The following is a 27,500-nucleotide window of genomic DNA, read 5'->3' on the forward strand; positions in this document are numbered from 1 at the left end:
CATCAAAATCAATCCACAGATGAAAAACGCAAACAGGACTTGATTTGTATCTTTTGATGAAGCCTCTGTGTCATTGAGAGAGGGGGAGAGAGAGAGATAGAGAGAGAGGGAGAGGGGGAGAGAGAAAGGTCCCCCCCCCCCCTCAGAACTGGTCCGCGTGGCGGTGTGACTTGATTGGATGGCTGGATTTGCCCCCCGGGCTTGCAGTTGAATAGGCCTGGTATACAGTATGCATAGTTTTACTATAGTGCTATTGCATATATAATATAGAAGACATAGTAGTGCTACAGTATAGTGTGTGTATAGTAGCACTATAGGAAAGACAGCACTTTATTATAGTGCTATGGTATATAGTACTTTGGTACATACTGTACAGTAGTACATAAACAGTAGTAGTGCTATATATATATAGTACTTATAGTAGCAGGGAGTTCCCCAAGCCCCGGTAGCCGGCGATTTCTCCGCCTACTGGCCTCTGGCCACTTTATACACTGTAAAAAATATATATATATATATATAATTTTTTTTACAGTGCACCTGAACGCAACATACAAGATACCCACTGAATAAGTGCCCAAATGTTCATGTCATTCAATACTCCACTTCTGTTATAACATTTCAGTCTGGAATATGGAATATCTTTCAATAATCTTTATGACTAAAAGGCTAAAAGTAATCTCATGTGTAAGAAATGACTGTTCTACATTGAAGTAAAAAAATTTAATAATTAACTTGTTGGTTTTGGATTTATTTAGCTTCAAGAGTGCATTTTTGTTCTTGTGTGACCCTCAACACAGGCTTTGAGAATCCCGGGCCACTTACTGATACTTAAATTAACCCACTCATATTCTGGTTTATTTCAAGAAAAACATTTTGGCTAGTGGAAATTCTAATTGGCTGGTAACTTTAAAATCTAGCAGCCATATTGGCAGGTGGTCAAAAAAGTTAATTTCAAGCCCTGCAGGGAGAACAAGTGGTGACATAGGAGTGAGTGAGAACAGGATAAAATATTGGTGTTTAAGACTGAATAATGACATCCCAACTGTTAATTTAAAATGAGTTATTCCTCTAAACCTGCCTTCAAATGCCCCATATTTTTTCGCGCCAGCGCCGTTCGGCCCCCACCCCTCAGCAAAACCTGGCTCTCTGGTAGCGAGGACATTTTTTGTGGTCCTCTCTATCATCAAAGTTCCTGGGTTATGGCATGACAATATTTGTTCGCCCCCCAGCAACAATCTGGGTTTCTCATGTGGACCCCCATGAAAAATAATTGCCCACCCCTGATCTAGCCTCTTACATTGGTTCTCAAAGTGAACCAGATTCATGCATTTTAGTTTAAAATTGACAAATCTTTCTTACAGGGGGCATGGCCCCCCGAAACCCCCAAGAGGGTCCAAGCAAGGTCGACCCACCACAATCTGTCCAAATCCTGCACACACTAGGCTACACATAGTAGTACTACAATATATAGCTGACAGTTGTATAATGTACAACGACTACAGTTTAGATCAATGGGTTAAAAATATCTTGACATGTGGATGTGGAGAGGGAGGTGTGTGTGTGTGACACAAGTTCACAGAGGACACGACAGATGGTGCTCTGTCTGACACACACGCACACACACACACACACACGCGCGAGTGCACGCACGCACGCATGCACACACGCGCGTGCACGCACGCACGCACGCACACACGCACACACACACGCACACACACACACACACGCACACACACACACACGCACACACACACACGCACACGCACACATGCACACACACACACACACACGCACACACCTCCAGCCAATACCAGACTGCAGGCCACCAACTGCACACCTGGCATGGCTGCTATTATGTCACCAGTGTGTGTGTGTGTGTGTGTGTGTGTGTCCCATGTTCCCATTGTGTGAAAGGGGCCCCCTATTCACTAGTCGCCTCTGCCAGCTTGGCACTAAATCACAGGACGAGACAGGACAGACACACGGGCGCACGCGCACACACACACACTCACACAAACGCTCCCGCATGTGTGCACGCACACACACACATATACACACACAGACACAGACACACACACACACACTCTCACACACACACACACACACACACACACACACACACACACACACATATATACACACACACACACACACACACACACAGACAACACAACACAACACACACACACACAGCCCTCTGTTCCTCTTTCACTAGTCTATGGAGAGAATAAAAAGAGGTCAAACAAGACGATAGAGGTAGAGACGGAGATAGAGTGAACAGGGTCTGTTTGTTACATTGACTGTATATATAATGGACCAACTGAGCTCATTGGGTTTGACACAGCAAAATGAAGCCCACTTCCTGATATTGTTTGATTCCGTTTGATTGGATGAATGGATTTTCCTGGTGCATTGTGGGAAATCTGTTCAAATCTGGAGCCGCGAATACAGGAAGGGGCGTGAGCATGTGCTGAGTCGGGGGAGGGTCCGGTCCCCGCTTAGCCGCTGCTTGCTAATCAATGTTGTTAACGAATGTTGCTAGCGAATGTTGCTAGAGAATGTTGCTAGCCTTGTGCACAGTGCATACAGTAGTCTATGCTAGCTGTTTGCTAGCTGTTGCTGGGTAAATTTTAGCCAGAAGAAAAAGCCAGAGTGGATATTATCTCCAGACCTCGCTTCACCAGCCTGATGCTTGACTTTTTCCTGCTTAGTTGATCTTAGTTGATTGATTGATTGACTCATTTATCAGACCAGGCACACACACCCAATAATAACATAGCAATAATACACTGCAACAAAAATCAGATCTACTCACTGCATTTCCTGATTAAACAATTTTTTAAATTGGATTTGAAAATGGAGATGTTAGCACTTTGTTTGATCCTGTCATCCAGTTTGTTCCAAAGAATCACCCCATAGACTGTAATACACATGCTCTTAAGAGTTGCTAACGTAATAGCATAGCATGACATTAACGCTAACTACATGTCCATTTGTCATTACAGGAGGACTACCGTTATAGAGTAGCAGAAGTTACCATGTTAATTTTAAACATTATTGCATGCTGCACAGATTCGGACGTAGACGGTAAACAAATGCAGTTCTGTTTACCTACCTCTTTGAGATGAGGCAGAGCGTTTACTAACCTACAGTATATCTATCTAACGTTAGATCAACTGTATCAATCAATGAGGGGGAACAAGGGGGTTAAACTACTCTGGATAGTTTATCCACCTCTGCATTTACGGTATTTACCAGTTATACAGTGATTAATACAGTTATACAGTGATTAATAGAGTTATACAGTGATTAATACAGTTATACAGTGATTAATAGAGTTATACAGTGATTAATACAGTTATACAGTGATTAATACAGTTATACAGTGATTAATACAGTTATACAGTGATTAATACAGTTATACAGTGATTAACAGCGTCATTCGTTTCTTCAAGGTGTGGCCGTCCAGTACCAGTGATGGGGACACACAACAGAGGATCAAAGGATTTGTGAAAATGAATGCTCTAATATTCTGCTCTCCTGAGATTATAACGCTAAACTACATGTTACTGATGATGATCAGGGGCCAGTTGCACCAAGTGGTCTTACGACTGGTCTTAAGCTAAGTTGGTCGTAACTTTACGACCTAACAGCTACGCCGGTTGCACCAACGGGCGTAAGCCTTTTTCTCACTAAGACCGGTCGTAAATATTACGCCTGGTCAGGAGGAGGCGTAAGGTGCCTGTGCCTGTGAGATCTCCGTGGTGGGCTATCAGCGGCTACCTGCTGTGATTGAGTCCTCACCGTCCTCATCGTCGTAAAGTTGCCTTCGAAGCATGACGTTCGATTATAACGAACTAGTTGTGTGGCTTAGCCAGTGATGGGCAAGCTACTTGGAAAATGTAGTAAGCTAAGCTATCAGTTACTCTAGATTAAATATAGCTAAACTACATTGAAGCTATCCCCAGAGAAATGTAGCAAGCTAAGCTACGAGCAACATGGCAAAAGCAGCTTGCTACATCAAAGCTACTTTTTTTCTCACATTGAATCAACTTCATGTCAAAGAACAACTTTCCACCAAACAAATAGGCAGGCAAAAAAAAAATCTAATTTTGATTGTTTATTATATTATAAAACACACTGAAACTCTCACTGGCACAATATTCAAAAACAGACAATAAAACCTGAACGTCTTCTTCATCACTGCCAGTGGCTCCCTCTGGCTCTGCCATATTTCACAGTTCGTTGCTGATGTGACTTCACCAGCACATGACATATTTTGCCCTATCCTTAACCAATCGTCAGTCTTCATTGCCTAAACCCAACCCAATCAGAGGCAGAGTAGTGCCGGGTCTTGCTGCAAGAGAGGCAAGGATGCTAAAAAGCAAGGATGAGAAAACAACACTTGTTGTCCGTCATAATGGAACTGGAAGTGCTTTATTGGCTACACGGGCACACTTGACATATGCAATGTCTCCTCCCGTTTAATCCAAACCGCAGCAGAAATCTCCACTGCGTGCTTTGCTCATGGATTTTCTCTGGCGAGTAGCTTGTAGCTTTTGCGGGAAGCTACAAGCTACTTGGGTCTATAAATAGCTTAGCTACTGAAAAAGCTACTTGGTTCAAAAGTAGTGAAGCTACCACCAAGCTACTGAGAAATGTAGTTAAGCTATGTAGCTTCGCTACTTGTAGCAAGCTACTGCCCAACACTGGGCTTAGCCTTCCCAAATGTTGAGGGTCGTTTTTTAGAATTTAATACATAGAATTGGGAACGTTACATTCAATTTCATTCAGACTGCCTGGCACTAATCGCCGCCATTTTCCCCTGAGCTTCCACAGGAGGAGGGGGGTGGGAGGAGGGAGGGTGTAGTGACGCACATACAGTAGTGGGTGACGGCGCGAGGCACATTTTTGGGCCAATCAGGGCACATTCCCCGGCAATTCACATGGATGCGCATTGCTACGACCAGCGTAGTTAAGACCAGAAGTAAGCCCTGTTGGTGCAACAGGCGTAAATCGACTCTAAAGACTGGTCTTAACTAAGACCGACGTAGGAGTTACGACCAGGCATAGTTAAGACCACTTGGTGCAACTGGCCCCAGTTGTTTCAACATAGGCTATTGCAATAACACACAAGCCAAATGCTTTTGTCAATAAACATTGCCAACAAAGATAGCCTTGTTGTTAGGGATGGGGCCGATCCGATCCAATATCGGTATCGGGTGCCGATATTGGCACTAATTCACGGATCGGATCGGATTGAGAGAAAAAAATCTGATCCAAAAAAGAATTGTCGCAACTCCAGCGCGGGCGCTAGCCGTAATTTGCCCATGTATAATAGTGTCCTTCTTTGCCTTGTATATTTTCTTACTTTTGTCTGCTTTTTGCAAGGTATATTAAAAATAAATAAAAAAAAATTGCCAAATCTTTGCCTATACTGTATATTCAAGAAAAATATTGGTATCGGCATAATATCGGTATTGGCAGATATCCAAATTCAGGTATCGGAATCGGATCGGAAGTGAAAAAAGTGGATCGGTGCATACTTGTTGTATATTATCATGTATCTGAATGTCACAAATATGATCGCAGAACGATCCATTAGTTGTCTGGTCAGAGGCAGGTTGGATAAAATGATCAGATGTGATATAAAGACTGTTGATGTCGAGTGAACACGAACAACGAACCAAAGATTGGACCAGAGGACATGACGACGCAGAAACAACCGACCAACAGCAGCCTGCTTCAAATCAACGAATGCTTTATATTTATTGAAATGAAATATGGTGATATCTGGTCATCTGAAATCACTCTCTCTAGCTAGGCTAACTGGCTCATATTATGTCATATTGTAACGTCTGAATCGGCGTGTCATAACTTTATAATAGCATAACGTTACTGTATAGTCTGGATGATGTTAGCTAATGCTACCCAGCCTTCCATTGGCATATGCTGTTTCAAAGAGTATCTAGCTTGTTTACAGTATCTTAACAGACTGTATGCATTACATGCCAGGGCAGGAAATTAACTTATTTTAACAAGGGCTTTTTTTTGCCCCCGTGAAATATGTTTCGGGGGCATTTTTTGATCAATTCCAGGGCATTTTTTTTAATCAAATGTTGGGAAATACTTTGCCATAGTTCTGTTGCATGACAGACCTATATTCAATAACTTGTATCCAAACGTATTTTATTTCTAAAAGTAAGCCAAAATACTAGACAGCTTTCATTGAAACAAGCTGAAAAAAGATAAAACATCTGTTAGGCCTATATCCTTATTTCTCTACTCTTTCCGTTATAGGAGCAGTGCTCCTGGGGTCTGTGGAGAATTTAGAAGTTGCTGTAATACCTCCCTCAAATATCTAGGGGGCACTAGCTGCAAGGAGCTGCTCTAATCTACCACTTCCTGTCGTGAGTAATATAGAGGGCTGAATGATGTGAGTCTGGGTCAATCCCCAGAGGCAGCACAGGAGATGGGGGTTGAACCAGAGCTCTGTGTGACTTTGTTTTTGTAAATAAATCTTTTCTAATACTTTTAACTTCTAGTTTTATTGGTTTTTATTAAGTTAGAGTTATAATTTTACTACAGGTCACCACAGTCCAGCAAGCACGGATGGACCCGCACGAATGGAGAGAGCCCAATCGGGGCCAGCTCAAGACATATCATGACGAGTCAGATCTGGCCCAGATTATCACTGTATCACTATCCAACTCATTTCATCTCACCACTGAAATATACATGAGGATATCTAAATGGTTGCACTCAATCACGTATTTCTCAGCCTGGGCTATTTTTTATCCAAAATCTGAGTGATCAGCACTTGCATGTGGACACTGGACAATCTGCGCTGATTAACACATTCACTGCCAGCTGTTTTTTTTTTTTACTGTAGGTAGCTTCTGCCAGAGGGGTTTTTTGAGGATTCTGGCTCATCTTTCAAGACCTGAGGATTCTTTTCTGCTAAGATTTTGTGAACACAAAATATCTAAAAAGAACTAATAGAATGTGTGCTTTCTCTGTCTAAAAGAGTTAGTTTGTAGAGTTAGTAGTTATGTAGGCATTAGCACTTGAATACAGCATGGTTTCAGCGTCTGAAAATTTATTCTGAGATAAATGGCTTTTTGTGAAATTCGATAGAACAGTCACTTTAACCATTCATTTTTGGCATCAGTAAGACGTCAGACATCTAAACAATAGTTTTGAACAGTAATTTCCTCCATAACAGCAGGAAACACCCCTCTCCTTCAAACTCCTCCCTCCGTGTGTGTTCTTCTTGGCTGCAGCGGGCGTGTCACAAGCTCGTTTCTGCTGCTGCTGTAACCTCGCGTCACCAGGCTCACTGCTTTGCTGCTGCTCCTGTCTGCTGGCGGCCGCTGTGCAAGTCTGGATGGGCTCGCTCGTTTCTTGGAGTTTCGGTTGAGAGCTTTGATGAAGCTTTTGCGATTCTGGTCTTATTTATGCTGCGTGTTTCAAAGTGTGTTCCACCCGTAATCTATTATGCAAATTTGCAATCCCTCACCGCCAGCAATCAGCGTGAAAGCGAAAGCGTTTTCGCCAATCCATTCTACAGTATGAGAATGGTTTCATCGCGCGTTCCCCTGCAGTTTTGGCTCTGCTTTTTCTAGTCTGGGAGAGCACTGTCGCCACTTAGTGGGTCGGTGGAATGGGTTGTACACGTTCGGTGGCTCCAATATTTATATAAGAGATGTAAAAGGATTAGATGCACATCCCACGGTCAAATTTTTTTTTTTTCATTTTTTTGACGTATTAACACGTCATTGGCAGTCAACCGTTGGATTTTTTTTTACGTATTAACACGTAATTGGCAGTGAACGTGTTAACAAACTGTTTATTCCTGGAGGTGGGACTACGAGGAGATGAATTGCGGGGGAATCCTGCAATTGTCTCACTTGCATATCTTGTTGCCAGATTGTTTTGGAAGAGAGAAAATACACTGTGAGGCATAAACTATACATTTGAGTTGGGAGTTGCATGCTGTAGCATTGTGCGTTAATGTGTTTTGGGGTTCTGCTTACACAGATTGTAGACGGTTACACTGTGATGTGCGATCCACAAAGACTTGACGCCAACGTTTTAAATAAAAAAACAAGTTCCAGATTAAGGTTTGAAATAAATTAGCTTTCGTTTTTATTAAAACTGTCCCGACTCCATGGATGTTATACCGGTATAAAAGGGGTCCATGTTTTGAAATGGTAGGCTATATTATTCTAATGTACAGCGGAATCTTTCAGTGAACAGATAGGGTAGTGGTACTGGCCGGTAAATTGTAGATCCCGAGTTCAAATCCCACTCACGGCAGTATTATATATTTTTTAAATGTAGCATAAATTGTTAATCTGGACATAATTATAGCTTTATGTATAAAGCTGCTGAATATACACTGTGTACATAGCAGAATAAGTGAACATGGTAATAGTCATATTTCGACGTCAGCTTCACGACGTCTAAATCATCCCCAAACCGGCTGTGATTTGGCCACGTCCTGGACGTCACTGAAAGACGTCATCACAACGTTATCATGATGTAATGTTGCTTGCTGGGAGAAGGCATCAAGACGTTTGAATGGTTCACGAGCCAAACGGTTGAGCACCACTCATGGCAAAACTTTGGGTCAATACCAATTAGTTGTTGTTGTTGTTGTTGTTACTTAGGCTATTCCCCCTTTTGTGAGAGGGAAACAAAAAAAATCTTCATTATAAACAAATAACTGAACTATCTTAAAGTCTTTCAGCCCTTCACACTATCTTTGAATGAGCACAAATGCAATCATACAAATTTAATTATGAAAGAAACAACCATTAATATAAAAAGAATTCACGGGCCAAAGATTCTTGTTTTTATAAATAACTTTCAAAGCGTTTTTAGCCTGCTATACAACTACCTACTGAACGTTGAATGTCTCAGATTGAGATTACCAACAGCGCTTGGCAATGGTGGATATTTATTTTTGAAAATGTTCTCTTTTTACAGTCTCTAGTTTTCACACAGCGTTTTATTTTGAAAGTAATGGCCGGAGGTGTTGTGTAGTTGTCATCTCTAGTTTGATGCTATCGGGTACAGTGAGTGCAGTTAAAACGCAGAATTAAATGGAAGAAACTTCTCTTCTTGAGATTATCTCGTATAGCATTTACAGTATGTGTGTGTGTGTGTGTGTGTGTGTGTGTGTGTGTATGGGGTCCTATCGACGTCACTATTCACTGACACATGCGCAGCAACGTGTGTGTGCCTGTATGACTTAACATAGTCAATTTTGTCACGCGCGCACATGCACGCGGACTATGATGTGCGCAAACTACATCACGCGTAACAACAAGCTGCGTAGCACAGCTACTTCCAGCGTGTACACGTGTGACCAGTGTTGGAGAAATTTCGTTACGCGTTCACACACACACGCGTTGGCAGTTTTGAGTGTTACGCAACCGGAAGTGTATCTGCATAGCGCACAACACTGCGCGTACATGAACGCGTCGCGTAGTTCTGTTCTGTTTTATTCTATCTCTTTCTATGTTACATTTTCATCCAGTAGATGGTGCCAGTGACCAAACCAACCAGTTGATCAAGCATGTCGCTTTAGAGGAGCTGTCCTGCTTCTGAAAGTGAGCAGCGTCACAATCACATAGCCTGCTATAATGTTTATTAATGTTCCAGATGTATTTTATTTTATTGACAGTATTTCATTGTTAATATGAGCTGCTGCAAGTGTTAATGCTCTGCTGTTCCTTAACAGCAACATGTGAAGTTGTTATTTTTTATTTTGTAGCCTATTATAAAAGCCTGCTGCTCTCTGTTTTTGTTAACTTTATTCCTCATTCATAGGCTATATTTGTATTTTATTTATTTATTTATTTGTTTTATTGCCTAAACATTTCAGAGGCCATTTAAAAAACGTTATGCTACATGCTGAAAGATCGCCTGGTTTTTTATTTTGTGTTTTGTAGCTATAGCCTATTATATGGTAACACTTTACAATAACGTACACAAATACTATAGTAGTTACTAGTAAACTAACCATTAACTAATAGCCAGTTAATGAGGAGCTAATGAAAAATTTGGCATTAGTCAATCACTAGTTAATCATAGTTAATGAGTAGGTAGTCATTAGTTAATGATTAGTATCTATTTTCCTGAAGTATTATTGCCTGAACATTTCTGAGCCATGATTCAAATGATCTGTTTATGAATTGCATGGTTTTGTGTGCAGTGTGATCAAAGAATAGACCTAGAATGAGTGTGTTTACTGTCATGCACACAATAAACTGATAATGAGAATTACTGAACTGAGAAGAATCAGTTTATGAACGAAAAAAGGGCTCGCAACACAATTTCAGCAGCAGAGAGAGACAGAGAGTCAGTCAGCACGGCAGCGGCGCAGCCGCGCACAGCGCACTGAGTGGCAGAGGAGCTGTCCTGCTGCTGAAATAGAGCAGCGTCACAATCACATAGCCTGCTATAATGTTTATTAATGTTCCAGATGTATTTTATTTTATTGACAGTATTTCATTGTTAATATGAGCTGCTGATTGTAACTCATCAATTTCCCCTCAGGCCACGCGCCGTGTCGCTGGCTTTAACAGGCATCCCCTGGCCGCACCGCTGCTGCCTGTGATTTTGAAGGCCCAATTCGAAGGCCCAACTCGGGCCTTCACTGACGAAGGCCCGAATTGGGCCGAAAGTGTTTGTCATCTCAATAAATGTCCGCCAAGGGAGCTATCAAGAAATTGTGTTGCGAGCCCTTTTTTCGTTCATAAACGGATTATTCTCAGTTCAGTAATTCTCATTATGATATCATATTATTATTATTATTATTATTTGTGTATCTGTGTTACTGACACTATACTATATGTAAGCAGTTGTACCAACCTATGTGCCAGAAACAAATTTAATAAAGTTAATCTCAATCTCAATCTCAAACAACTAACGCATTCATTGTTTTTATTTACTTTTTGTATCAGTAGCAGCCACATATCAGCAGCAAAGTTGATTAAAATATGTATCTTTCAATGAAGTATCCATCTTTCTTGTATTTATTAATTGGCACATAATTATAGCAACCTTGTACTAAATTTAAAAGCTAATGGCTAAATAAGTTACTTAATAATTATGCGATTCATAATCCGATTAGGCGACTAATCGCTGTGAAGAACTGTGAAGAACACACTGCTCTACATTCTGAGGACCTATGGCTTTCACAGGAACAGTGTTGTCATGCATGTTGAAGTTATTCCAAAACTGCACAGAGCTGGCTGCAAATTTCAGTGACGATATCTGGGTTGTGAGGTGGACAGAATTAACAGTTCTCTGTAAGGCCACAATACACATGACAGCTCTATGACTTTCTTGATTAGTGCCAGATTTGCATTTAAAGCAATGTAAGAGTGTAGTTGTACAGACTGATCGTCACAAATAAAATTAACAGGGCTCTATGTGACATAGCCTATATGATGTCATTCATTCACAAAATAAAATAAAACCATTACAAAAACTTTTACCGACTCATATATCCATTATTACACGTTTCAATTCTGTGTATATGAAGATAAATGGGCGATTTATGTTGTAAACTGTGGGGAAATTGGATTGTGGCTAATATTTTGGTCACTGGCCATCTACTGGCTGAAAATGGAACAGCTAAATAGAAATACAGAAACAGAAGAGAAGTACGCGACGCGTTCATGTACGCGCAGTGTTGTGCGCTATGCAGATACACTTCCGGTTGCGTAACACTCAAAACTGCCAACGCGTGTGTGTGTGAACGCGTAACAAAATTTCTCCAACACTGGTCACACGTGTACACGCTGGAAGTAGCTGTGCTACGCAGCTTGTTGTTACGCGTGATGTAGTGCACATCATAGTCCGCGTGCATGTGCCCGCATGACAAAATTATTCTATTATCTTCATGCGTGCGCTTACGCGCTCTGGCTGCGCACCCCGCGTACATCATTACGCGTACATTTACGCGTAATGATGTACGCGGGGTGCGCAGCCAGAGCGCGTAAACGCACGCATGAAGATAATAGAACCAATTTCGTTACGCGTTCACACACACACCCGTTCGCAGTTTTGAGTGTTACGCAACCGGAAGTGTATCTGCATCGCGCACAACATGAACGCGTAATTTTACGCGTAATTTTACGCGTAAATGTACGCGTAATTTTACGCGTAAATGTACGCGGGTTGCGCAGTCAGAGCGCGTAAGCGCACGCATACACGCATGACCATTACAAGTCAATGGGGAAACTACATGACACGTCAAGCGTTGTGTGACACGTTCAGTCGTAGCTGCGCATGTTTATTGAGTCGTTTGGCACTTCAGATCCGGTCGCGTAGTATCAAAAACTGCGAACGCGTGTGTGTGTGAACGCGTAATGAAATTGACTATGCTACTCAGGTGTCAAAGCATGCGTTGTGTGACACGTTCAGTCGTAGCTGCGCATGTTTATTGAGACGTATGGACCTTCATAGTGTGTGTGTGTGTGTGTGTGTGTGTGCGCGCACACGAGCGCGCGTGCGTGTGTGTGTGTGTGTGTTTAAGAGCAGAACAGTAGGGGTTGACAAACAGCCAAGAGCCTGCTCTATATTGAACTACTGACAGTAATGGCTGTAACAACTAAATATCTACACAGAGAGGAGAGAGAGTGAGAGAGAAAATGACAGAAAGAGAGAAAGAGAGAGAGTGAGAGAGTGAGAGAGAGGGAGTGACAGAGCTAGCGAGAGACAAAGAGAAAGGGAGTGAGAGAGCGAGAGAGAATGAGAGGGAGAGAGAGAAAGAGAGAGTGAGAGAGACAGAGTGAGAGAGAGGGAGAAAGAGTGAGATAGGGAGTGACAGAGAGAGCGAGAGAGTGAGAGAAGGAGTGACAGAGAGAGTGAGAGAGAAAGAGGGAGGGAGTGAGTGACAGAAAATGACAAGAGAGAAAGAGAGGGGAGAAAGACAGAGAGAGAGACGAGAGTGACAGAGAGAGAGGGTGGAATGTAGGCTTGGGCGGTGTCTATTTTTCATACCTTCCTGCATTTCAAATGATGTGTCATACATTGAAATATCAAAATAGTTGAAGAAGATATTTGAATGTGTGTAAAAGAGCGTTGAAAGTTAGTGAACAAGCTTGGTTTGCTAGCAGATTATAACTATTCACTGATCCTAAAACTGTTGTTTGTTATATTGAGTGCATTCTTCAACATAGAGACGTGCGTAATATAAAAATAAGGTCACGCCCGCAAAAAACAACCTTTTATCTTGATTGGTGCAATTTTCTGGTTGCCTACTTGTTAGCCCTTTCACTAGCCCATGTCCATATAGCAGTTCCACGGACGTAGCCAGTGGCTGTGTCTGTTGGGAGTTTCCACAATAGTCAGTTGGATGAAAAGCTGTTGCTGGAGTGTGTGAGTGATTTCTCAGTACAGAGCAGCACACGTGGACAAACTCCAGTCTATGTGACAAATATCCACAACTTATTCTTATTGGTATGGAGAAAATTCAAAAATCAATTTGTAGCTTCTCAGTGAGAGCTTTCCCAGACGATAATGAATCTGATTGCCTCTACACACATGCACATACATATATACACACACATACACACACACACACACACACACACACACACACACACACACACACACACACACACACACACACACGCACACACACAGGAAATGTACAGTACTTGCATGCTCAGCAGTTTTCTAGACGTGCTTTCCAATAGGCAGCACTTTGATGATGGTCACTCAGCTATGATCAATGTGCTCATATCAATAGTTGGGTCTCCTGGACAGCCTGCCTCTCTCTCTCTCTTCACGCCCCTCTCTCTGTCTCTGTCTCTGTCTCTCCACACCTCTCCTGTTTCTCCATCTCCAGTCTGTCTGATCTCCATCGATCAGAAACTAAATTAATCTGCTTTTAATCTACTCGCCTGCATGTATTTTGTGTCTATGTCCTTCCATCTATACACCTACATTATGCAGGTATCTCTGTGTCTATGTCCTTCCATCTATACACCTACATTATGAAGGTATCTCTGTTTCTATGTCCTTCCATCTGTACACCTACATTATGCAGGTATCTCTGTGTCTATGTCCTTCCATATATACACCTACATTATGCAGGTATATCTGTGTCTATGTCCTTCCATCTATACACCTACATTATGAAGGTATCTCTGTGTCTATGTCCTTCCATATATACACCTACATTATGCAGGTATCTCTGTGTCTATGTCCTTCCATCTATACACCTACATTATGCAGGTATCTCTGTGTCTATGTCCTTCCATCTGTACACCTACATTATGCAGGTATCTCTGTGTCTATGTCCTTCCATCTATACACCTACATTATGCAGGTATCTCTGTGTCTATGTCCTTCCATCTATACACCTACATTATGCAGGTATCTCTGTGTCTATGTCCTTCCATCTGTACACCTACATTATGCAGGTATCTCTGTGTCTATGTCCTTCCATCTGTACACCTACATTATGAAGGTATCTCTGTGTCTATGTCCTTCCATCTATACACCTACATTATGCAGGTATCTCTGTGTCTATGTCCTTCCATCTATACACCTACATTATGCAGGTATATCTGTGTCTATGTCCTTCCATCTATACACCTACATTATGCAGGTATATCTGTGTCTATGTCCTTCCATCTATACACCTACATTATGCAGGTATCTCTGTGTCTATGTCCTTCCATATATACACCTACATTATGCAGGTATATCTGTGTCTATGTCCTTCCATCTATACACCTACATTATGCAGGTATCTCTGTTTCTATGTCCTTCCATCTATACACCTACATTATGCAGGTATATCTGTGTCTATGTCCTTCCATCTATACACCTACATTATGCAGGTATATCTGTGTCTATGTCCTTCCATATATACACCTACATTATGCAGGTATATCTGTGTCTATGTCCTTCCATCTATACACCTACATTATGCAGGTATATCTGTGTCTATGTCCTTCCATCTATACACCTACATTATGCAGGTATCTCTGTGTCTATGTCCTTCCATCTATACACCTACATTATGCAGGTATATCTGTGTCTATGTCCTTCCATCTATACACCTACATTATGAAGGTATCTCTGTGTCTATGTCCTTCCATCTGTACACCTACATTATGCAGGTATCTCTGTTTCTATGTCCTTCCATCTATACACCTACATTATGCAGGTATCTCTGTGTCTATGTCCTTCCATCTATACACCTACATTATGCAGGTATATCTGTGTCTATGTCCTTCCATCTATACACCTACATTATGCAGGTATATCTGTGTCTATGTCCTTCCATCTGTACACCTACATTATGCAGGTATCTCTGTGTCTATGTCCTTCCATATATACACCTACATTATGAAGGTATATCTGTGTCTATGTCCTTCCATCTATACACCTACATTATGCAGGTATCTCTGTTTCTATGTCCTTCCATCTATACACCTACATTATGCAGGTATATCTGTGTCTATGTCCTTCCATCTATACACCTACATTATGCAGGTATATCTGTGTCTATGTCCTTCCATATATACACCTACATTATGCAGGTATATCTGTGTCTATGTCCTTCCATCTATACACCTACATTATGCAGGTATATCTGTGTCTATGTCCTTCCATCTATACACCTACATTATGCAGGTATCTCTGTGTCTATGTCCTTCCATCTATACACCTACATTATGCAGGTATATCTGTGTCTATGTCCTTCCATCTATACACCTACATTATGAAGGTATCTCTGTGTCTATGTCCTTCCATCTGTACACCTACATTATGCAGGTATCTCTGTTTCTATGTCCTTCCATCTATACACCTACATTATGCAGGTATCTCTGTGTCTATGTCCTTCCATCTATACACCTACATTATGCAGGTATATCTGTGTCTATGTCCTTCCATCTATACACCTACATTATGCAGGTATATCTGTGTCTATGTCCTTCCATCTGTACACCTACATTATGCAGGTATCTCTGTGTCTATGTCCTTCCATATATACACCTACATTATGAAGGTATATCTGTGTCTATGTCCTTCCATCTATACACCTACATTATGCAGGTATATCTGTGTCTATGTCCTTCCATCTATACACCTACATTATGCAGGTATATCTGTGTCTATGTCCTTCCATCTATACACCTACATTATGCAGGTATCTCTGTTTCTATGTCCTTCCATCTATACACCTACATTATGCAGGTATCTCTGTGTCTATGTCCTTCCATCTATACACCTACATTATGCAGGTATCTCTGTTTCTATGTCCTTCCATCTATACACCTACATTATGCAGGTATATCTGTGTCTATGTCCTTCCATCTATACACCTACATTATGCAGGTATATCTGTGTCTATGTCCTTCCATCTATACACCTACATTATGCAGGTATATCTGTGTCTATGTCCTTCCATATATGCACCTACATTATGCAGGTATATCTGTGTCTATGTCCTTCCATATATACACCTACATTATGCAGGTATCTCTGTGTCTATGTCCTTCCATATATACACCTACATTATGCAGGTATCTATGTGTCTATGTCCTTCCATATATACACCTACATTATGCAGGTATCTCTGTGTCTATGTCCTTCCATATATACACCTACATTATGCAGGTATATCTGTGTCTATGTCCTTCCATATATACACCTACATTATGCAGGTATCTCTGTGTCTATGTCCTTCCATCTATACACCTACATTATGCAGGTATCTCTGTGTCTATGTCCTTCCATCTGTACACCTACATTAGCTGTCAGATGTGTCTATATGTGGCTAGCTGTCACATGTGTCTATCTGTGGCTAGCTGTCACATATGTGTCTATCTGTGGCTAGCTGTCACATGTGTCTATCTGTGGCTAGCTGTCAGATGTGTCTATCTGTGGCTAGCTGTCATATGTGTATCTGTGGCTAGCTGTCACAGATGTGTCTATCTGTGGCTAGCTGTCAGATGTGTCTATCTGTGGCTAGCTGTCATATGTGTCTATCTGTGGCTAGCTGTCACATATGTGTCTATCTGTGGCTAGCTGTCATATGTGTCTATCTGTGGCTAGCTGTCACAGATGTGTCTATCTGTGGCTAGCTGTCACGATGTGTCTATCTGTGGCTAGCTGTCAGATGTGTATATCTGTGGCTAGCTGTCACATATGTGTCTATCTGTGGCTAGCTGTCACATGTGTCTATCTGTAGCTAGCTGTCATATGTGTCTATCTGTGGCTAGCTGTCACATATGTGTCTATCTGTGGCTAGCTGTCACATATGTGTCTATCTGTGGCTAGCTGTCACAGATGTGTCTATCTGTGGCTAGCTGTCAGATGTGTCTATCTGTGGCTAGCTGTCATATGTGTCTATCTGTGGCTAGCTGTCACATATGTGTCTATCTGTGGCTAGCTGTCATATGTGTCTATCTGTGGCTAGCTGTCACAGATGTGTCTATCTGTGGCTAGCTGTCATATGTGTCTATCTGTGGCTAGCTGTCACATATGTGTCTATCTGTGGCTAGCTGTCATATGTGTCTATCTGTGGCTAGCTGTCACAGATGTGTCTATCTGTGGCTAGCTGTCACAGATGTGTCTATCTGTGGCTAGCTGTCAGATGTGTCTATCTGTGGCTAGCTGTCATATGTGTCTATCTGTGGCTAGCTGTCATATGTGTCTATCTGTGGCTAGCTGTCACAGAGGTGTCGATCTGTGGCTAGCTGTCACAGATGTGTCTATCTGTGGCTAGCTGTCACAGATGTGTCTATCTGTGGCTAGCTGTCAGATGTGTCTATCTGTGGCTAGCTGTCATATGTGTCTATCTGTGGCTAGCTGTCATGTGTGTCTATCTGTGGCTAGCTGTCATATGTGTCTATCTGTGGCTAGCTGTCATATGTGTCTATCTGTGGCTAGCTGTCATATGTGTCTATCTGTGGCTAGCTGTCACATATGTGTATATCTGTGGCTAGCTGTCAGATGTGTCTATCTGTGGCTAGCTGTCAGATGTGTCTATCTGTGGCTAGCTGTCAGATGTGTATATCTGTGGCTAGCTGTCATATGTGTCTATCTGTGGCTAGCTGTCATATGTGTCTATCTGTGGCTAGCTGCCATATGTGTCTATCTGTGGCTAGCTGTCATATGTGTCTATCTGTGGCTAGCTGTCAGATGTGTCTATCTGTGGCTAGCTGTCATATGTGTCTATCTGTGGCTAGCTGTCAGATGTGTCTATCTGTGGCTAGCTGTCAGATGTGTCTATCTGTGGCTAGCTGTCAGATGTGTCTATCTGTGGCTAGCTGTCACAGATGTGTATATCTGTGGCTAGCTGTCATATGTGTCTATCTGTGGCTAGCTGCCACAGATGTGTCTATCTGTGGCTAGCTGTCATATGTGTATATCTGTGGCTAGCTGTCATATGTGTCTATCTGTGGCTAGCTGTCATATGTGTCTATCTGTGGCTAGCTGTCATATGTGTCTATCTGTGGCTAGCTGTCAGATGTGTCTATCTGTGGCTAGCTGTCACATGTGTCTATCTGTGGCTAGCTGTCAGATGTGTCTATCTGTGGCTAGCTGTCACAGATGTGTCTATCTGTGGCTAGCTGTCACAGATGTGTCTATCTGTGGCTAGCTGTCATATGTGTCTATCTGTGGCTAGCTGTCAGATGTGTCTATCTGTGGCTAGCTGTCATATGTGTCTATCTGTGGCTAGCTGTCACATATGTGTCTATCTGTGGCTAGCTGTCACATATGTGTCTATCTGTGGCTAGCTGTCACAGATGTGTCTATCTGTGGCTAGCTGTCACATATGTGTATATCTGTGGCTAGCTGTCATATGTGTCTATCTGTCCTTATAAGTGCTCCTAACTTTTGAGCTTGGGAGCATAATGTAAGGTGATAATCACACCACAGACACCCAGTTCATAAATGCTGCAATACTTAAAATGCAAAAGCTTATATCAATGGGCCATAGGCTCAATCCTCACTGTGTTAACTCAGTTGGTGATAGTGACATTTATTGACATGAAAATCTTTGAGCGTATCATTTAATAATTTGCCAATACGTATACAACATGACAAAGAAGGTAACGCCTAAAATGTATTATTGCGGTGCCAAAAGGCGTGGTGAAAAATGTGGGTGCACCTAAATTATGTGCTGGTGCACCTAAATTAAAAAGTAAGGTGCACCGGTGCACCTAGTGTAAAAAGTTAGTCTGGAGCCCTGACCCGTATGGCTTATATAAAACATAAACCCCTACTTCTCCAGTCGCACACTAGCTAATAGACAGACACCCCGCACATGAGAACTGAGTATGGGTCCGCAGGCTTGTCCTTGGCCGAGCGGCCCGGGGCGCTGAGAGAGGCGCGGACTGCTGGACTCTGCTCTCAGGGAGCAGATGCCAGGGCCCAACAGCTGCTCAACTGGTATTGACTACAGCCAACTGCCAGGACCACCGCACACAAGAACAAAAACATCTACATGTGTTACAAAGACCCCCCTACCACGGCACACACACACAGGCATTGAAACCACTAATACACACAAAATACACTGACAGGCTGCATACCCAAAGAGAGAGAGAGGGAGAGTGTGTTTGTGTGTGTGTGTGTGTGTGTGTGTGTGTGTGTGTGTGTGTGTGTGTGTGTGTGTGTGTGTGTGTGTGTGTGTGTGTGTGTGTGTGTGTGTGGTACACAGTCAGGACTCACCCTGGAAGGACTGCCTGGCTCTCTCCACCAGCTCGTCTATGGGGTAGCTGGCCAGGTCTCCTCGGGCATGCTTGGTCTTACAGTAGGTACAGGCGTTCAGGCACCTACACACACACACACACACCCACTTAGGCAATGTTTGAGAGTACCTCAACAACATGGTTTAACCTTTCCCCCTAACCCCACCCCTCACAACAGTCCTTCCCACCACCAAGAGCATGTGGCCACAGTGACCTTGAACTTTGACCTTTGACCACCAAAATCTAATCAGTTCATCCTTGAGTCCAAGTGGACATTTGAGCCAAACTTGAAGCAATTCCATCAAGGCGTTTATGCCTCCGGCACGGCTATTGCCAGCAGAGGCATACAAAGCTTCTATGAATTACCAACTTTTTTCTTCTTTTTTTTTCTTTTAACTCATTGAGTGCCAGCCACTTTTGGAGAACGGATGCTCCCAGTGCCAGAGTTTCAGAGCGTTTTCAGTGATTTCTCGAGGCCCACAGAATATTGTGTGATATTACTATTTAAACACAGAACACGCACAAAGAACGAGCTGACTCTATTGTATCATCAGCAAAGAAAAGTTTATTGATACCATTTTCCGTTCTTTAGTTATGAGCCGGAGAAGATAGGTTGTTTTGAGCAAATACAGGCGTTTCAAATTAGAAGCTAAGTTATTCCGCCTTTTGTGAAATGAAGCATTTCAAGCACATTCACTGACTCTGAAGATAATATTTTCTGATGTAGTGACGTGGTGTAGTTGTGTGGTGCCCTGCGTGCCCCACCCCCCTCTCCCCCCCTCAGCTGCAAACTCCTCCCCACACTAACACACAGCCTAACACGCACCCAGTCTATTTTCGGAGTGCTCCGTTTTTGTGCGCCGGCTCCCAGCGCGACACGGAAAAGCCAAACCGGACTGCGGATAATGGTTTGGCCCTTCGGCGTCGGGTGCTGCTTTTCTGGCGGCTAATCGTGTGGAGAAACTATGCAGACAGACAGAGGCAGAGGGGCTCAGTTGTGGGCGCGGATTGACTGCTGTTCGCAGCCAACGTCAGCTGCAGCCAGATCAATCTATATGGCTCTGGCTGGAGCATGAGCGGCTTCTCTTTCATCACGGGGCTTTTTCCTGCTGTTTTCCGGACCTTTCTCTAATCTGGAGAGCACTGTCGCCACCTAATGAGTCCGTAAAATAGGTTATACACCTTCAATAGCTACAATATTTGTACAGGAGATGCCTGAGGCTTTGATCCACGTCCCACCGTCAAAAAACGCAATTGACGAACATACTCGTCCTTGGCACTCTACGTTAGTATCTGAATTGACGAACATACTCGTCCTTGGCACTCAATGAGTTAAGAAGAAGCATGTCAAATGTGGGTGCCATATACATGTATATGTGTTTTGCATACAGATAATGAAGTTTGTATGTTTGTTTGTTTGTGCTTAGCGTACTTGTTGTATAAAAGGTATAAATCTGAATAAATTAACTATGCATGGCTGTTTTTGACTATTCTTTGACTACTATTTTGGATACAAAACTACTGGAAGACTACTTAGTGAAATACATACATTACTGTAGGTAAACTGTGACAGTTGTGAATAATTCTGCCTGAATAGACCTTATCTACGGATGTGCAAAGCAAAAGTTAAACAAAATCCAGGCGGACAAATGCAGTTTTCCACGTCCGAGCAGCTGCTCGTCAGCCTTCCTTGGGCATGTTCATGAATTCATCCTGAAATGGTCAGAGATCCAGTCGTTCTGGATTTCTGTCATTAAGAAATCCAGTTTGAGTTGGTGGATATGTTTGGCATCTGCTAGACCAGTGGTTCTCAACTGGTGTAGCCTCAGGACGCACTATTTTCCTTGTCATGAAGTCGCGACCCAAATTTCGGATTTTTTTTTAAACCACTCAAATTTATTGCACAAAAAATAGCGCATTAATTTAATACACAATGCCTTCATGCACTGTTATAAACCTCAAATGAACAAAAAAGTGCAACAGAAGTGCAACTAGGGCTAAAAACCAATTGAAATAAGGCAGACTTGAATTACAGGCCTATATGTTTTTAAATTTAAACAAGTCAAACTGGTCATGCTCAGAAAGTCTTATTTGAACTCTATGAAATATTAAATAAAAGGCAGACTTATCTTGAATTACATGCCTATATGTTTTTAAACAAGATAATAATACTAATACTAATACTAATACTAATACTAATACTAATAACAATAATAACTAGAAGGTTTACATTTCCTAACGAAAATGTAATTGTGCTTGCGTCCTCGCCATGCACCGCCTGGCTTGCAAGGTCCCTGCCCATGCAATTAGGGGGACTAATGCTGCCTTCCAGACACCTGGGACGTGGGTGTTTCCCATTGGAAAAGTCCCAGTCCCCACCTTCAACACAACCCTTTGAAACTGGTGGAGCCTGGGCCGGTGGAGGTCAGGAGTTTGGACTTAACGTCCCCAGATCGAGATGATGGCTTGTGAGCTGGAGGTGGATGGATGGAGTCTCTGAGTGTGACAGGAGCATCTATGAAAGGAGAGCAGAGCAGTTTTCACCTGTCCACATGCAGCAGCATGACCGAAGCGTCAGATTAGCTCGCGAATAGCGGCCAAACCGCTTGACAAAACCCTTTGCCAAGTCAGAGCATGTCCTCAATGAGCCGCTCATTTTGAGGTATGGCATGTCTATGTCTTGTGAAAGATGTGGGAGTTATTACGCGCCGAACTTTGTGGCAGATATATTCCGGGCCTTGCCCCCCTTAATTTTCCACCCCGAGTCCTACGCCGCCATCCGTGAGTGTTGCCCCCCTTAATTTTCCACCCCGATTCCAACGCCGCCATTCGTGAGTCTCTACGAGTTACGGTTGCGGAGATACGTTGCTGTAGCGCCCCCCATAGGCAAACAATAGCGCCCCCTACACGCCAAATGACACTATCTCTTCTGAAATCAACTCAGAAGTGTCAAGTGTCATACAAGAAGGAAGGCTGGCCATAATGAGAATGAATCCGCACTTCCTGCCGCCCTTCAAAATAAAACAATTTCGAAGGGACAGGCACTGAATGCTGCTATAGCGCCCCCTAAAGGCGAAATGACAAAATACTTCTGATATAGGCTCAGAGTACATCCCTCCACACCTGTACCAAGTTTGGTTAGCATCGGACGATCTTTGTGAAATAGGCCCCACCCACAGAAAGTTGGAAGTCGATTATATGGCAACGGTGCGTTTTTTTCAAAAACTTCCAAATCAGTGTTGTGCAGGACAGTCCCCACATGATGTGTGCGTTGGTTTGGTGAAGATTGGACAAAATTTCAAGGAGAAATGGCAAAAAAACGGTTTTGGACAAAATGCAAAATGGCGGAAAATCTAGTCAGACGCAAATGGGCGTGGCCTAGTTGAGTAGATGCGGGAGGACCCAAGGAATCCAGGGAAAAAAGAATTTTGATGATAAACCCTACGGTTCAAAAGTTATCGAGCAAAAGGTAAGGAGGGCTGTTATAGCGCCACCATATGGTCAATTGGTGCAATTTTTTCGGGGATAGTAAAAGACCCCTCAGTGCACCTCCCCATCAAGTTTCGTAGCTCTAGCTCTTATGGTTTCTGAATTACACCTAATTTACTGCAAGATTTTGCAAGATTTTTCCAAACCCCATGCAAGTCAATGGGGAAAAAAATGGCGCTTAATGGCGAATTGCGGCCAAACCGCTTTCACAAACCCTTAACAAAGTCATAGCATACATGTCCTCAATGAGGCGGTCATTTTGAGGTCTGGCATGTCTATGTGGCGCAAAAATTGAGGGAGTTATTACGCGGCTAACTTTTTGGCAGATAGAATAATAATAATAAGTATGTGGGATTTCAAGATTGTGCCTTGCTTGTCAGCAAGCACAATAATAATAAAACAAGTTAACCTGGTCATGCTAATCCAGTTTCAGTAGTCTGAATTTAACTAATATGAAATAAAAAGGAATCACAGGCAGGCTATATGCTTTTTAGTTAAACTGGTCATAACTTTGAATTAAACTGGGGCCATGCTAATCCAGTTTCAATCATCTGAACTGAACTAAAATTAAATATGAAATGAAAAGGCAGACTTCTCTTGAATTACAGGCAGAGCATATGCTTCAGCTTGTTAAACAAGTAAAACTGGTCAGGCTAATCCAGTTTCAATAATCTGAATTTAACTCAAATGAAATATGAAAAAAAAAAAAAAGTCCACGACCCAATCAAAACGGCCCCGCGACCCACCTTTGGGTCGCGACCCACCAGTTGAGAAACGCTGTGCTAGACTATAATCCTGATAGCTTTCACTCCTGTTGAAACATTTCTCTGACTGCTGATTCATATAATAAGGGGAACTTTAATTGACAAAACAACCGGACGACTTTTATTGTGAAGAACTTACAGATACAGATTGTGACTGTGACTATTCAATTTGAGAGAGAGAGAGAGAGAGAGAGAGAGAGATAGAGAGATAGAGAGAGAGAGAGAGAGAGAGAGAGAGAGAGAGAGAGAGAGAGAGAGAAGAAAAGACGCAAGTGAATGGATCCAGAGACGTGCAGTCAGTTTGGGGGCCAGGTGCATAAGTGAAAAAGGGGCACCCCCCTCATAATTATTTAGAAAAAATAAAGTGACATACAAGTCAGGCCCGGATAAACACAGAGTAACCAGTGACACACTTGAAGTGATCCCCTGCTACAAATTTACATGTAAAAAATTGATACATAAATAAAAAATCTCTTTATTTTCACACAATTTGAAATCACACAATTTATCAGTGAAATACTGTAATTTATAGATTCATTATGCTAACTTATTTTTACTGATACTTATGCTTAAAGTAACCCAGTGGCACTCATATTCTGGTTTATATATATGTGGCCACAGTGACCTTGAACTAAAAGCCTTTTTGACCCAGTTCAGTTGTGACTCTCAGGACCTGCATCTGAATGATATCCTGAGTCAGTGAGACAGTCTACGGACAGATAGAGATGGACAAAGTGCAATGATCTACACGATAGCTGCAGATAGTAATTATACAGAAAGCACAGTGGTACACCGTGTCCAGTTTCTTTAAGTACTGGTCAGGAGCATTCATAAAAAGCAGATCTCCATCATCAAAACAAGGGTAGAAAAGTTGTAGTGATCAAGCGTTTCCTGACTTGAGATGAGAAACACGATGTACTTCTAAAAAAAGAAACCTAATTTAAGTTTCAGCTTAGAAACAAGCCCACCTCTAGTGTGGACATTTTCTTTTTCACTTTCTTTCTTCTCCCTGCATTTTGCCCGGAGCATGAGAGAGCTACAGCTGCGCACAGGACACCAAATTCTAACAACATGATCTTCATTTTGGTCAACAACAGCAGCGCCTGGAGAGGATGCAGTGCTAGTTTGTCATTTGTCACCTTGGAAATGAAAGTAGAGGGAGAAGAGGAATACATCCATTTCTCATCTCTCTCTCTCCATCTCTCTCCATCTCTCTCTCTCTCTCTCTCTCTCTCCATCTCTCTCTCTCCATCTCTCTCTCTCTCTCTGGGTTTTGCTTATCCAAGTTGAGGGCCCTGAAGTTGGCAGCTAGGTCACAGGCCCTCTCCTCGGAGACGACACAGACAGATGGGTCCCTGTGAGCGCACACAGCACCAGGGGGTCCCATCAGTCTTAATGTGATCAGGGCCAGCTGAATGGATCACACCGACGTTCATCTCAAGAGACAGTTAGTGGCCTGCTTCTGTGCGCGCGTGCACGTGTAAATGTGACTGTGTATTCCGGCACGCATGCAACTATGTGAGCATGCACGTGTAAATGTGACTGTGTATTCCGGCACGCATGCAACTATGTGAGCGTGCACGTGTAAATGTGTCTGTGTATTCCTGCGCGCGTGCAACTGTGTGAGCGTGCACGTGTAAATGTGTCTGTGTTTGTATTTCGGCACGCGTGCGACTGTGTGAGCGTGGCACACACGGCCCAACATTTGTCCAGTATCACACAGAGAGTCAGAGACATTAGGAGTCTGGCCTTCACCATCACCTAAACACACTCTGACAACTAGTCTAACACTGACTCAAGGAGGAGTGATCTCTCTCTGTGACTGACACATACACACTAGGGCTGTCAAAATTGGCTCAAAATCATATTGGAATATTCCCTCTAAACAAAACATATCCATTCGAATATATTCAAATACTTTAATTTTTTATTTTATTCCAGCATTTGTGGCAAGGCAAACCAATACAACCAGAGAGTTTATATAACTACTTATATAACTACTACCCATATTTATTCAGTCAGCATTTAGTACATTAGTAGCCTACACTTTTGTAATGTTTTTAAATAACCAGGTAAACAATGTATGTTTTTATGTTGCCCTCTTGACCAGTTTCTTTTTACCTGGTTAAATGTAAAAAAAAAAATATATATATATATATATATATATATATATATATATATATATATATATATATAATAATGATAAATAAAAAATATATAATAATAATAATAATAATAATAATAATAATACATAATAATAATAAAAAATCTAATATTAATTTTCATATTTGAATATTCTTTTAATTTTAATATTCAAATATATATTCGAATATGGAATATTCTTTGACAGCCCTAATACACATACGCACGCACGCACAAACACACTTGTGAATTAAAGTTGTACTGGCTGGGGTTGAGTTATTTAATGTAGTCTTCCCTTAAGCCCCCCACACATGATCCGTGGTCAAACAGCTCTGCGCCTGCTGTGCCATTGTGTTCTATGGGGGAGAGCGGCACTTCTCAACTAGGCAGCAGTGCTGCCTTTGGCATCGTGCACAGCTCGATTTTGCCATCTTGCTCTGCGCTCAAAGTTCAAAAGATCTCATCGCTGACCTTTCATGAGCGCAACCAATGAGAGGAGAAGAAGATAGCCACTGTATGTGACGTAGTGCCAGAGAGAGGCGACACCGACAGAGCACAGCACAGCACAGCACAGCACAGCACAGCACAGCACAGCAGAACAGAGCCAGCGGCCGGGTTGTGAAGCTCTACCTCGCAGTGAGAAAAGTGCAGATCTCTTATCATGTGAAGGCGCCTTTACACTCATTTATTATTTTTTATTTTTTTGTGATTATCGGCAGAAGGAGAGAGGAGAGAAGGGGAGAGGAGAGGAGGGATGCACGATGATATCGGCACGTCCACTGCTATCGGCTGATAAAGCCAGTGGTCGTTGTTGCACCCGGCAGGGAAGCAGTGTGCTGGAGAGAACGAACGGCAGCTTTGTGTTTTGCTTCTAACTGATGGCGCATATTAACACATTCACTGCCAGCCATTTTTTTTTTACTGTAGGTAGCTTCTGCCAAGCCGTTTTTTGAGGATTCTGGCTCATTTTACAAGAGCCGAGGATAATTTTCTGCTTGGACTTTGTGACGAAGTTCACAAAAGTACTAATAGAATGTGTGCTTTCTCTGTCTAAAAGAGTTAGTTTGTAGAGTTAGTAGTTATGTAGATATTAGCCGTTGAGTACAGCATGGTTTCAGCGTCTGAGACAGGAAGCTGAGATAATCGCAGTTTTGTGAAATTCAATCAAACAGGCAGAACAGTCACTTTAACCATTTATTTTTGGCATCAGTGAGAGATCAGACATCTGAACAATATAGTTCTGAACACCCTCTCCTTCAAACTCCTCCCTCCGTGGGCGTGTCTGGTGGCGTTTGTCACAAGCCAGTTTCTCCTGCCTGTCTGAGCAGTGAGCAGCCTCCCTCTCTGGCGGCCCCTCGTCGGCGAG

At 42.4% G+C, this 27,500-nt stretch overlaps 1 protein-coding gene across 1 annotated transcript in view; it reads right to left on the minus strand.

Annotated features, from left to right (window-relative positions):
* Window positions 1-27,500, minus strand: part of cdkal1 (CDK5 regulatory subunit associated protein 1-like 1) — a 689,646-nt gene that overhangs the window by 409,164 nt on the left and 252,982 nt on the right. The window contains exon 8 of the mRNA XM_083636399.1: window positions 19,720-19,823. Within this exon, the coding sequence (XP_083492525.1) occupies window positions 19,720-19,823 (104 nt within the window). The remainder of the gene's footprint in view (window positions 1-19,719; window positions 19,824-27,500) is intronic.

The sequence above is a fragment of the Poromitra crassiceps genome (genome assembly GCF_964638095.1).
Source record: "Poromitra crassiceps genome assembly, chromosome: 1".
NCBI lineage: Eukaryota > Metazoa > Chordata > Actinopteri > Beryciformes > Melamphaidae > Poromitra > Poromitra crassiceps.